The sequence below is a fragment of the Macaca fascicularis genome, chromosome 1, assembly GCF_037993035.2.
Source record: "Macaca fascicularis isolate 582-1 chromosome 1, T2T-MFA8v1.1".
Classification (NCBI taxonomy): domain Eukaryota; kingdom Metazoa; phylum Chordata; class Mammalia; order Primates; family Cercopithecidae; genus Macaca; species Macaca fascicularis.
The window spans coordinates 16,157,267-16,171,321 of NC_088375.1; the positions used below are offsets into that span (position 1 = coordinate 16,157,267).

Sequence of the window (14,055 nt, forward strand, 5' to 3'; positions counted from 1 at the left end):
GAGGATTCTGGCTACAGTGAGCCACAGTGAGCATGCGGCTGGTAGAACTGTGGAGAACATAAAATGATGAAATTCTAATCCAGCCCTGGCCCTCAGTAACAACTGCTTTAGGAAAGTCACTAAAGAATGTGTTTCATGCAAGTAATGGCACTGCTGAATGTGTAAGCTGGTACTCCTTTTCTGAAGGGCAATTTCAATGTGCCTACCACAGCACCCTGCAGTTCATGACCAGGAATTCATCCTCAGGAAACAACATCAACAGTACAAAACGTGTGAAATGGGACATTCACTGCACCGTTCTTTGTAATAGCATAACACTGAAAACAACCTAAATGTTGATTAGTAAGAGAATGCTAACTCATGGCACCACGCATACAATAGCACATAAATACACAGGAATACCATGCAGCCATTAAAAAATATACCGCTTATGTGTATTTATTAGCATGGAAAATAGACCACAGTGTATGAAAATAATATATGAAAAAAGCAGGTTAATAGCAGAAACCATTCCATTATGTTTTTTTAAAAAATGGTCAAGTACGTATGTGTCTACAGAAAAAAAAAAATATCAAGAATACAGAACAAAGATTTACAATGTTCATTTCTGTATGTTGAAATTCCCTGTGATTGTCACTTTCTTCCTTAAAACTTTTTTTTTTTAATTCTTATCCTGAATGGTTCTTACTCTTATCCTAACAAAAAACGCTGTTTATATTTTGAAAAAGGTAAAATGGAGCAATGGTAACTATTCCTGTTCACAAAGGGTATACTCTGGGGACTGTATGTTGTGTAGAACATAGTACACCAATAAATAGGAAGCATTAGGGCAAAGTCCCTTTCGGCTTCTTCAGCTCTAGGAATCTTCTTTCAGTTAATTTTTTCTTCATTAATTAAGCTGCTACCCCAGTGCTGTCTGGATAAGAAATGATCTCTGCTTCAGGAGACCTCGAGATGGTAGCTGTATACCAGGCACAAACAGATCTGAAAGCTCTGGAATTATTTTGGTTCTGGTTCTCTCCTAAGCAAATCCTCAGATAAAGATTCAAGTGCAGGTAGTTTAACCTGGGCAGTGACAACATGATGGACTGGTAGGGAAGAAATTCAGCAAGGGAAGGGAAGGACACCAGCATGAGGTGCACTATCAAGCAAGTTCCACTGGGGGCAGCTGGAGCTTCATCCCACTGGGGAATCCTAAGGGACAAGTCAGGGCAAGTGGCTCAGTTATCCTGTCTGAGGAGTGAGGAAGTAGGGAATTTATCAACTAACTTTCACCAATCACCGGTTGAAGGCTAATCCCAGTGCACAGGAATTCCCTGGCTCTTCTGGCCTGCTCTGTGTGCAGGCCAAGTGGGCTCCAGGGACCAGAGAAAGCCCTCCAAGATGAGTCACAGGTACAGACAGTTGGAAATCGGAAAAAATGCTAAGTGCCAGGGACACTAAGAGGATATGCAACGAAAAGTGACCTCTTTGCGAGGAGACTTTACCTGATGGTCTGAACATGTTGAGAAGGCAGAAAGAAACTAGGCAAATAAAAATACCAGACAATAACTCCTAATGGGGAAAAAAAGTTGTGCGTAAAAGGAAAAAAAGAAAAAAAGAAAAATTAGAGGGCATGGGGGTTCATGCCTGTAGTACTAGCTACTAGGGAGGCTGAGGTGGGAAGATGGTTTGAGTCTGGGAGGTGGAGGCTGCAGTGAGCCAAGATTGTGTCACTGCACTCCAACCTGGGCAACAGAGAGAGAGCTTGTCTCAAAAAAAAAAAAAAAAAAAGAAGGAAAAGAAAGATGGGTAAGGTGGCTCACACTTATAATCCCAGTATTTTGGGAGACCCAGGTGGGAGGATCATTTGAGGCTAGGAGTTGGAGATCAGCCTGGGTAACATAACAAGAGACAGGTCTCTACAAAAAAAACAAAAATTACCCGGGTGTGGTGACATGCGCTTCTAGTCCCAGCTATTCAGGAGGTTGAAGCGGGAGGATCACTTAAGCCTAGGGAGTTTGAGAATGCAGTGAGCTTTAATTGTTTCACTGCACTCCAGCCTGGGTGATAGAGCAAGATCCTGTCTCTAAAATAAATAAATAAATGGAAGATAAACGATAGATTATTATGTGGCTCTGTTGTGATTATCTTTACATGGCCATAATACTATAAACATTGACTAATGTAAGTTACATTGTAACTACATTAAGAAGAGGAGGAGAAAAGACAAAGGTGTGTGAATTTGAGGACAGGTTTAAGAGAGCTACACTGTAGAATCTGAGTCTTTCAACTACCTGTAGATAAGACTTTGATAAAGAAAGGAGAAGCAAGAACCACCACCAATACAATCACGGTAACAGGACACCTCCATTATAAAACACACAGATGCCTTGGGGTCAACCTGCTGAGTATCAAACTGCATTCCAAGTTTCAAATAAAGGACCGACAAACCAACTTTCAGAAAACAGTTCTTTGCAGTACTTAGGAGTGACTTTAGATAGCAGGCATTTCTCAAACCACCCTCCTCCTCCTCCTCACCCTCTGCTCCCCATCTCCCCCATCCAATGCCTGATAAAATTCCAAAGTCTGCAATATTAGCTGTAGTCTTTGCTACTTACGGCTAAACATAATCATTAAAATAAAGTGAAAGATAATTCTAGATCCAGGGTTACGGCCTTTGATACCTGAACCCACAATAAACTTCAAAATTAGATTTGCCTTAAAAAGCAGCTGAAATCACTCTCTCCACTCTTAGCACGTCTTTCTTGTTTTTAGCCTATCTGATGCGACCACCACCATCCTACCTGTCCTTTTTAGTAATGCTTGATAAATGGGTCGCGCCTTGATTTAAAAGCATCTCCTCCTACACCTCTCATCTGACCTCAACGCTATCCCACTTCTCAGATGAGAACTCCACAGGCCACAGGGTTGAGGGATCTGACAGACGTCAGGAGGGGACAGCGACAGGAACAAGCAAGCGTGTCTAAGAAGGGCTCCTGTAGGTACCAAAGCTTCTCCACCTGCTGCCTCAGCTGTGGTGGGAATTCGTGGGGATGGAGACGGGGATGGGGGTGGGGGGATGAACTCAGATGGGAAAGAAAGGTTACAACTTCAGCTTTGCTCTCCTCCAACTAAAATTTACCATGTTTTTGCACGATGAATGTAGCAAAGACCCACAGTAAGGAAGTACCTGTGACTACCAATAGAAATCAGACATCTCCACTTCACATCACGGTTGCTGCAGATCTCTTGAAATACCATTTGTGCAGACCACAACGTCAACACTAAAGTAAGGAGTTACCGCTGCCGCTGGCCCCTGCGGTTTCAGCCCTTCATCAAGAAGCCGGCCTAGGACCCTTCACAAGTGTGTTCTAATCCTTTAGGCCCTACGTCTTTTAAATCACGTTTTCCAGGAAGGAGTACAAACTCTTCAGACTACCAAGCCCGCCATTTAAATTGGGAACTTCAGAGGCCGGAGCCCTGGAGCCGGGGTCCGTCCCCGACAGCACAGGGTCGCCCCCAGCCCGCGCGCCCCCACCCCCTTGGCCTCTCGGAGGTGGGGATCCCCGCAGGGTTACCTGGGGGCCCTGTTAGGAACACGTGCCGGGCCATGCGGGGGCGGGGGCAGGGGTTGCGGTCTGGGTACGAGTCCGGGTTGGGGTCGCTACTCAGCTCAGGTCCGGACTAGGGTCGCGATTCAGGACCCGCCCACCGCGTGTCGCAGTCCCCGCCCCCAAGCGGTACTTCGACCGGAAGCACCGCCCTCAAGACCACGCATGCGCCTTCTACCACGTCCTCGATCCGCGCCTGCGTACTCAACCCTCGGCATTTCTGCGTCTGCGGCGGCAGTTCCTAAAAGCGGAGCGGGTTGTGCGGTCTCTAAGTTTTATGCTGGGTTCCGGGCTTTTGTGGGGTATTTGCAGAGATAAGTGCGTGAGAACGTCAGTTATTAAACTGTTGCTGCTTCAAGTGAGCGCCATCACCCAGGTTCTGCCCCTTGCCTCCGGACCTAGGAGCTGAAATTGCCCAAGGCTGCGGGGACAGCCCTTTTGTAGAAGGTTTGTGACCTGGAAGCATTCCTCAAAGGGGGATGCCATGTTAATGACTCCAACCTTGTTCTCAGCCATTCCTGCAGAATAGAATCAGCTGGGGAGTTTTAAACTTGTTCTGATGCCTGGGTTTCACCTGCAGTAACAAGGGATGTCTTCTGACAAAATTACAAGTTTAGTTTAAAGATCTAATTGGCTTATATTTAGGATCTAGAACCGGAAATAGATCATTCCATTAAAGCAAGTAGAGTGTTCCAGTAAGCTGCGCAGAGGAGGCTGGCTTTATGGGCAAAAAAAGGCTGAAGAAAAAACAACAACGAGTGGGTATTTCAAAGTTACTTTCCTTATAGGGTTAAAACAGATTGGACTTCGTTATTGTACTGACTCAGGTTGATTAAAATCTCCTGGTTTTTGGGAAAACTGGCCTGTTTCAAAGTTCAGTTTGGCTACATGGCACTTGGCACAAGTGACTCGATTCTGGTTTGGTCTAGTCTGCTAGGGCCAGTCCAAAACAATGACCTCCCATATATCTTGTTTAACATGAGTAATTGGTCTTGGGCGAGTCCTGAGCATCTGTATTCTTTTTCTTCTTTCTAAACTCCAGGAAGTTCCTGAAGTGCGCTAGGGTTGAGAACCACTGGTGTAGGCAGACTTCCCGTCCTCAGCCATGCATGGGAAGCCTAGTTTTCCCTCTTTACCTTCACACCAAAGTGTATAAAGGTCTCTTGCAAAGAATTAAATAGCTTCTCCGTCTTACTTTACCACTGCAAGCGTTCCAGCCAACGAATGACGTGGCAGTGGCCTTGGGCCACTTTTACCTGTAAACTCTCAGTCTAACATGTGTACAGCTTAATTTGTGGTCAGTCATTCCCCATCCTGGCTGAGAAAGCAATTCAGTGAGTGTTCAACTTAATTGATTTCTGCCCACACGTGGACCTCCTGGTTTCCCTTTAGCCTGAGACTTATACCAGTCCAATGATTATCTAAAAAAAAAAAAGTCGGATTTGTAAAATACAGCTGTCATCACCATTTCTGCAACACTTGTAATGCTATATTATTGTAACAGTATACTATTTATTATCCCAGCTGGTAATGTAGGGTCTTCCACCTTGATTTATTTTGCACTCCATGCATATTGAATACAATGAAAAGCTGATATAGTAAGGTAAATCCATAGGAGGAGCTTCCAAAAAAAAAGGAAAGAAAAAGTATATATCTCTTGTATCAAAAATATTAATTTTAAGTGTTAATCATGTGGCATTTTACATCACTGAAAAGCAGTTTGGATTTGCAAGGCTCACCTTAAGTTGGGTTATTTTGTTTTGATGCTGTGCCTGGAATTCTGGCATCAGTTTAAATAGCTCAAAGATACATGGAATCCAGATGTAGTGAATCGATGTCTCACAAAACAGAAAAAAAGACTTCATAGATGAGTGTTCTTTATCCATGGAAAATAAATTATTTGGATGCTGGTTACATGGATATCTTCATGTTAGAAAATTCATCGATTTGATGCTTAATTTCTACAGTTTCCTGTATGCGTTATTGGGCAACAGTAACAACAAATTAAATAGCTTATATCCCTTAGAGATTAACAACAAAAGAAGAGGACATAAATGGAAACAAATTTTAAAATAAATGGGATCTTAACGTACTGTACCATACTGAATCCAACTTTTGCTTCTTATTAACATCCAATGGACGGATGTTTGTGTCTCCCCAAAATTCTTATTGTTGAAATCCTAACCCACAAGGTGAAGGTATTAAAGTGTGGGGCCTTAGGGAAGCAATTAGGTAATCAGGTCATGAGGGTGGAGCCCTCATGAATGTGATTAGTGCCCTTACAAAAAGGAGAAACTTGCTTTCTCTCTGCTCTCTGCCATGTGAAGATACGAGAAGACTGCTCTCTGTCAACCAAGATGAGGGCCTTCCCTAAGAACCCAATCATGTTGGCACCCTGATCTTAAACTTCAGCCTCCAGAGTTGCAAGAAGTAAATGTTGTTTTTGTTTTTTGTTTGTTTGTTTGTTTAAGCCACCCATCTGTGGTACTCTGTTATAGTAGCCTGAGCTAACACACAAGGTAGAATTACCTAAGAAACAAGTGATTCCAATGATTTCTTCCTGCAACACCTGGGTGCAGCCTCACTTTTGACAGGATGCAGTGCAGTTCTTTATTAAAGCAGTTTGTAGGTATAACTCTACAGTCTCTATGGTTATAAAATACCCTAAAGTCCAAAAAACACTGTTTATTTTGTTTTCATATCTACCCTTTTCCCAGAACTGTCCTAATTTTTAAACTGCAAATTCTGTGTCTTAGAAAGCCCCTCAATCCCAAGCAAACCAGGATGAATGGTCATCAAACTGTTAAAGGAACACTTGGGAAGTAATGCAAAAGGTTTCATGTGGTTAAACAAGGTATTTCCTTCTTACAGACAAGTCAAAGGCTAATAATACTTTATTGTAAGCTGGTTGTCTTGTCAGTTGTGGTTATAGAATGAGTGTTTAATGCAGTCTGTACCTAACGTCTGAGCCATTCATACCCTGAGTTCTAATCCCTGTGCAGAACAATGTTCTATCCTGCCAGTAACCCAGTAGGACAGAAGCAGAGTTGACTCTACACCCTCACCCCACCCCTTCCTGCAGCGCATGCCTGGATGTCCCCCACGCCCAACTGCTACTGGCATCCAGTGGCATCTTCCTGGCTGGACACAGAATGAGAGTTCTGGCATATTTAGGATACAGTTTTCTAAGTACAGGAAAACTGAAAACTGAAACAAATAAAAAGTATAGATGTGAAAACAACAAAGTGGGAAGAGAGACCGTTGTGTTGTTTGACCAGCCCACTGTTCATTTCACTGGATGGAAATAGCAGCTAAATTCTCCTTTTAGGAACCCCTTTTCTCCCAGGCTCTGTGATTGATAGAAGAGAACCTCCCTCCTCTTCTCATTCTCCAAGGAGAATACATGACCCAAGCCTGGTCAATGAGATCATTCTGTCTTCCCAGCCTCAGTAATTGACTCTGAAGAAGCACATGATCCAGGCAACACATCCACTCCTAGCCAGTGGGGATCAAAGACAGCCACCAGCCACCATGACTGAAGCAGAGGGACAAGGGGAAGTGAGAGGGGGTGTAAGAGGCCTCCCCTCCCACTCTCCCCAGTCACCCCTTACTCACTCTCCAGGATGGGCTCAACTGTTACTGCTTCCCAAGGCTTTGTGATTCTCCAGGCCCAGCTCCTGCTTCCTTGGCCTTCCCTTACGGCACCCCCCTGATTGCTGGCATCTACCTCTTCTGCCACCCAGTTATGAATTCCCCCAAAAGCAAGAATCTAGGCTGGGTGCAGTAGCTCACGCCTATAATCTCAGCACTTTGGGAGGCCAAGGCGGGCAGATCGCTTGAGGTCGGGAGTTCCAGACTGGCCTGGCCAATAAGGTGAAACCCCTTCTCTACTAAAAATACAAAAATTAGCCAGGTGTGGTGGTGGCCACCTGTAATCCCAGCTACTTGAGAGGCTGAGGCAGGAGAATCATTCGAACCCAGGAGGCGGAAGTTGCAGTGAGCCGAGATCGCACCACTGCACTGCAGCCTGAGGAACAGAGTGGAGACTCCACCTCAAAAAAAAAAAATCAAATCTAAAGAATTTTGCGCTATTCATCTATACCCAGAATATAGCATGGTACTTATAGCACATGCATCCATCACTCTGCCAGGAAATGTTGTACATTCTGGAGATACAGCAGCAAAGAAGAGACAGTCTCTGTGCTGGTATAGCTTATATTCTGGTGGGAGACACAAACAGATACACAAGTACATAAATAAAATGTCACAGAGTGGTAAGGCCATGCAGGAAAAATAAAAGGATGGGAAATGAAAAGGGAAGTGGACGTGCTACTCCATAGAAGGTGGTCGGGGAAGATATTACTGAGAATACAGCAACTGAGCAGGGAGCTGAAGAAGCAAGTCCTGCGGGTGTCATGGGGATTGCGGTCTAGATTGGCATATGCAGAGGTCATGACGTAGGAATAGGTGGCCTGAGGAGGAACCAAGCAATCCGGTGTGGCTGGAGCAGAGTAGGAGAGAGAGATGCATAGGAGATGAGGTCAGAGGAGCTGCAGGGGGCCAGATAGTTCAGCCTTATAGACCATGGTGAGGACTCTAGCTTTTACTGTAACAGAGCTAGAAAGCCATTAGAGGGTTTTGACCAGAAGAATGGCATTATGTAAATTTTTTAAAAGGATCATCAGGCATGTGTGCAAGAAATAGACTACAGAAAGGCAAGGGTAGAAGCAGGAAGACCAATCTGAATGCTACTGTAATAATCCAGCTGCTACAGAAATAATGTTTGTGCATTTACTGGCACATGCTTATCATAGGTGCTCAACTGATATTTTCTTTTGCACATGAATGAGTAAATGAATGGTATCCCCATAGACGGTATCGGACTGTCAGGGAAGACAAAGAGCAGGGGCAGAGCAGCAGAAAAGTCCTACAGGCTTTCCCATCTTTAAAGGATAGTTGGTACATTGAGGTAACCATCCGATAATCATCCTCAGGTGATGTCCCCATGGGATAGGCATAAGACTTTGCTTGACCAAGCAAGTTGGGCAGGTCACTCATCTACCAGGTGTTCCCCTTCTAATAAGAATAACTGGGCCAGGCGCGGTGGCTCACACCTGTAATCCCAGCGCTCTGGGAGGCCGAGGCAGGTGGATCACGAGGTCAAGAGATCGAGACCATCCTGGCCAACATGGTGAAACCAAGTCTCTACTAAAAACACAAAAATTCGCTGGCATGATGGTGCACACCTGTAATCCCAGCTACTCAGGAGGCTGAGGCAGGAGAATCACTTTAACCCAGGAGGTGGAAGTTGCAGTGAGCCAAGATCATGCCACTGTACTCCGGCCTGGGGTTAGAGTGAGACTCTATCTTAAAAAAAAAAAAACAAAAAAAAAAACTGTGTATTAGTTGGTGCAACATACTAAGTATTGGAGCAGCTGACACTGTCCCGTCAACCTCTCTTTACAAAGGTCACCTGAAGTTAGAGATCTAGACTAGAGGAGAGAGGACCAGCTGAAAGAATTGCTCTAAGGCATCCCCAGGGATGCCGATGGGAGAAGCAGCAGTCCTACCCGTTTTGGGCAAACTTCTAGAATGGCATTCCACATTTCCTGCCTTTCAATCTGTATGTGCCATGCATAATTCCCAAGACTGTGAATATAATAGAAGATTCCTACTCTTGCAATTAGGTTATGTTATGTGACCTTAACTTGACTTTAAGATAGAGAGATAATGCAGGTGGGCCTGACCTTACCATAAAATCTGGGCATGTTCTCTGGCTGGTGCCAGCAGAGGAAATCAGAGATTTGAAGCCTGAAGATTCAACACATTTTTGCGAACTTAAAGGAGAGAGAGCTATGTGGCAAGGGTGCAGATGGACCTTTGGGCCGAGAACCAGCTGATGTCAGCAAGGAAATGAGGACATCAGTCCGTCAACCACAGAGACCTGAATTCAGCAGAGAATGAGGGTGAGCTTGAAACTGAATTTTCCCCTAGATCCCCCAGATGAGAACACTCATCCATTCTGAGCAGAAAACCCAGCCACACATACCTGTGCTTCTGACCTTCAGAACTGTGACCTGATAAAGGGATGGAGTTTTAAGTTGTTACGTTAGTAGTAACTTGTGTTAACAAAAGATCATGAGATCTTCAGAGGAAAAAGGGAGAGCTTCATTTTCCATAAAAATAATAATAAAAAAAAATGTGCAGGTTGGGGGAGGCACAGCCTTTAATTCAAGTGAAAGTGTGCCCTTCCAAGAACAAAGGAAAGGTCCGACTTCATCAGAAAAGCTTCCTGCCTCAGTTCTCAATCAAGTCTGTTTATGCAAATGAAGGATTCAGATGTGCTCAGTTCCAATTATTGGAAATAGTTGAGGCCTGATTGGGTGGTTTTCAAGCCTGAAACCAGAAGTCTCTGACAGATGTTTCTTCTAAACATTAGGGTTGGGTGACTGGGGGGAGGAGGCATTTGGGCCACAGGTTATCTTGTTTTGGTTACAGGGACTGTTCTGGCTCAGGGGTGGAAAGTGGGGTGTTTTTCAAGAGCTGCCTTTCCGAGAACACAGGAGTGTGTGACCTGTCTTCTCTCACCCTGTTATGGCCATTTGGTTCTGTTTTATAAATGTGGGTGTCTCTATCAGCCACAGGAAGCCCGCGTCGTGTGGAGAGCTTCGGGTCTTATTTACAGCTTTATTTCACGTTGGTGATGCAACAGTAAGAACCGAATATCCCACCTGCACAGCTGCACCCCCACTGGAGACCTTTCCAAGCCAAGCACAGCCCCAGGCTCTGGCACTTGATGACTACCAAAGAATTTGTGAACATGTTTTAAAACTACTACACCTTGAAATAGACCTCCCATGAAGGAAGCACTGTATGTATTTAAACCTGCTGAATTCTTATAAACCTTGCAGGGGAAATGCCCCCTAAACTCCTCTCTATAAATTAAATAAATAAGTAAATAAACAAACAAATAATAAATAAATAAATAAATAAATAAAGTGAAGCCTTGGAGAAACTGAATATCCTGCCCAAAAATGTCAGAGAACTATTAGGTGTTGAGGGTGAGACCTGAATTCACCCTTAGCATGTAATAGTAGATGCTAACTCGCACTTAGCATCTACTATTAGATGTGTGCCTTCCAAGGTAATAGGAGTAATAATTGTGTGGATGTGTGTGTGCGCATGCAAGCACACGCATGGAGGTTTACAAGTTTGGGAAATATTTTTATACATCCCACTTTATTTGACCGGTTGCTCCACACTCACACACACTGTGTTGTGGTACAGGGATGGGGAAAATGGAGTTTTGTGGAAGCTTTGGCTCATAGTAAAGACCTGGAAGATAAGTGAAAATAAAAGACACCTTTCTGACTATGGTCAGTGTCCCTTGCCCTGGGCCACACTCTGAGCTCACTTCTCTGGCTGTGTTGTGTGTACTTTTTAAAAAGCAGGCCCATTATCAGAGCAGATGTAGAAAACCTATGCAGATGCCAGTCGATCCACGTCACTGCAAGTGTCTGGTGAACCAGCCAAAATGAAGGACAGTCTCATTAACCTCATAACAAATAATGGCAGGAAACAAAGATAAGGGTGAGCTGTGAAGGACAAGCCGAGAGGTACAGGAGAAAAGGAGGCCTGTTGGCAGAGCTTCTGTTTGGCTTTATAGTCACGAGGAATCCTGACACTGTGCAGCTACGTTTTGTTCAGGTTCATATTCATTTGTTCCACTTGGATCCCATCAGTGGAGACTCTATTGTTTGCAAAATAACATGGCACTTGTTCTGGTTTGAATCTGCCTCTGATGAGTAGAGATAAAAAAAAAAATCACTGTGTCTAATGAATATTCAACAGTTGATCTAAAGAGAGCTGGATATTGAATATACCTATCTCCTTTCCTCCCTCTCTCCTTTTCTCCTTGCCTCCTTCCCTCTCTCCTTTCTTTCCATCCTTTTATTCCTTCCTTTCTCCTTCCTTCCTCCCTCCTTCCCTCCCTCCTTTCCTTCCTTCCTTCTTTCCTACTTTCCTTCCTTCCTCCCTTTCTCCCTCCCTCCCTCCCTTCCTTCTTTCCTTCTCCTATTTTGCTCTGGATACTGTGGTAAATAGTAGAGATCAAAGCTTCTGTAATGAGAAGGCTAAGACAGTGAAAACAAACAAACAAAACAACACTGCCTTTTATACCTGAGGTCCATTTTTGAAATAAAATGTAAATGTCCAAGAGCTGCCATTTTTTTATTATTCAAAAAGAGAATATCTTTAGTTGAGCTCCATGGGAAAGAGTTATTTTCCCACCCTTTTAGAATTAGCAGGAGAGTTGGTGTTGCATTTTAACCACCCACCTTTTAATACTTTCAAGTACTTAACAAATGATAATAACTAGCATTTTTTTTTTTTTTTTTTGAGACGGAGTCTCGCTCTGTGGCCCAGGCTGGAGGGCAGTGGCCGGATCTCAGCTCACTGCAAGCTCTGCCTCCCGGGTTCATGCCATTCTCCTGCCTCAGCCTCCTGAGTAGCTGGGACTACAGGCGCCCGCCACCTCGCCCGGCTAGTTTTTTTTTTTTTTTTTGTATTTTTTAGTAGAGACGGGGTTTCACCATGTTAGCCAGGATGGTCTCGATCTCCTGACCTCGTGATCCACCCGTTTCAGCCTCCCATAGTGCTGGGATTACAGGCTTGAGCCACCGCGCCCGGCCCAATAACTAGCATTTACATTGAGATTACTAACTGCCAGGCTCTGTTCTAAAAGCATTATAACTTCTATTGACTTATTTAATCATCACAACACTTCATTTTCTATATGGAGAGACCAGGGTACAGAGAAATTAAAGGACTTGTCCATGTATCCATTCACAGCCATCCAGGCTGTATCCATTCACTCACCCATCCATCCATGCACAAGCATTTACATACACCATCACGAAGCATTGCTTCACAACAGGGATGCATTCTGAAAAATATGTCCTTTGGTGATTTTGTTGCTGTGCAAACATGGTAGAGTCCATTTATACAAACCTAGATGTGATAGCCTATTACACCTATGGATGTAATAGACTATAGGGTATAGCCTATTGCTAGGCTACAGGGTACAGGGTACAGGGCATATCCTATTGCTCCTGGGCTACAAACTTGCACAGCATGTTACTGTACTGAATACTATAGGCAATGATAGCACAATGTTAAGTATTTGTATATCTAAACGTATTTAAATACAAAAAGATATGCTAAAACCACAGTATGGTGATCTTTAAGAAAAAAAAAATAGAGACAGGGTCTCACCATGTTGCCTAGGCTCGTCTTGAACTCCTGGGCTCAAGCGATCCTCCCGTCTCAGCCTCCCAAAGTGCTGGGGTTACAGGCATGAGCCACCATGCCCAGTCACCTCATATATATAGTCTGTCATTGGCCAAAACGTCATTATGCAGTACATGATTGTCTACGTGTGTGTGTGTGTGTTTGATATTTGCTTCAAACCCAGGCATTTGGGCACCAGAATCTTTTCTCTCATCCTCTGCACTGTACTTCTGTTCACGGTTTCAGCTTTTTAACTTTTGTCCAGAAAACCGATTGAGTGCAATATCACAAAACAAGAAGGGTCACACGAGGACTGCAGACATGGTCCACTGGTTGCTCTTCCTTCTTCTAGGAAAACAAGAATTATATCGTGGTGTGATAAGAGTTCTAAAATAGTTCTTATAATAGCTATGAGAACAGAAATAATGGAGGACCCTCTCTGCCTAATTTTAATCTCATTCTCCCTAGGACTTTCTAGAATAATAATTACTATCACATATGTCCTCATACGAAAGCCAACTTGGAGAATCCTGGGTCAATCTGTGATCGAGTGGGCCAAGCAGACTGACCATCTCACCCGCAAGTCACTTTGGATGTGAGGCTGCAGGTCTTTGAAGGGACCCTGTCATTGTCCTTGAGCTGAAGCTGAATCGGCTACATCATGAAGTGTCTCTCTTCAGATGTAGATGTAAACTCAATGGTATTTATTCAAGGTGTGTTGTCTTGCCCTATCAATCCTCTGCAGGGGAAACTAATTGCTTTTTAACTTGGTCAGACCGCATCATCCCCAGCATTGTTTGCACAGTGCAGTGCGGGCAAAGTGGGCTGTGGTTTAAATGAGCTCTGTGTATCCCCACAGCAACATTGGCACCCCACACGGCCTCACTTGCCCTCTCGTGTATTCCTGTTTAAGAGAATGGTTTCAGCTCCATCTGCCCAACAAGGGGATAAATGTTTTGTGACTGAAAATTAAGGGAGAACTTTAGGAATCCTTTCTTTTTCCTTTCATTGTATATCATCAGTATTCCCAGAGAGGGCAATGTGCACTGACTCTTCTCCTGGGTCAAATTTCATCATCCTCTCTTAACACCATGTGTGGGCTCAAAACCTGTGGTGTGGATATGTGAAGCGTTAATTTGCATCTAACTAATAAATAACTTGGGGTATTTTAGGG

General features: G+C 44.0%; 1 protein-coding gene across 3 annotated transcripts in view; it reads right to left on the reverse strand.

Moving 5' to 3' along the window:
• The window catches only part of NTPCR (nucleoside-triphosphatase, cancer-related), a 28,946-nt gene extending 25,254 nt beyond the window's left edge, over positions 1 to 3,692 (reverse strand). For 2 of the 3 annotated variants that reach the window (XR_012414834.1, XM_005539762.5), the window contains exon 1: positions 3,561 to 3,692. Coding sequence is in view for 2 of the 3 variants with exons in the window: in XM_005539762.5 (XP_005539819.3) it covers positions 3,561 to 3,594 (34 nt within the window). In the remaining variant the exon portion in view is untranslated. Of the gene's footprint in view, positions 1 to 1,923; positions 1,987 to 3,560 lie in introns of those variants that run through there. The other variant, XM_065545427.2, reaches the window with a different exon arrangement.
• Between the last annotated feature and the right edge of the window lie 10,363 nt (positions 3,693 to 14,055).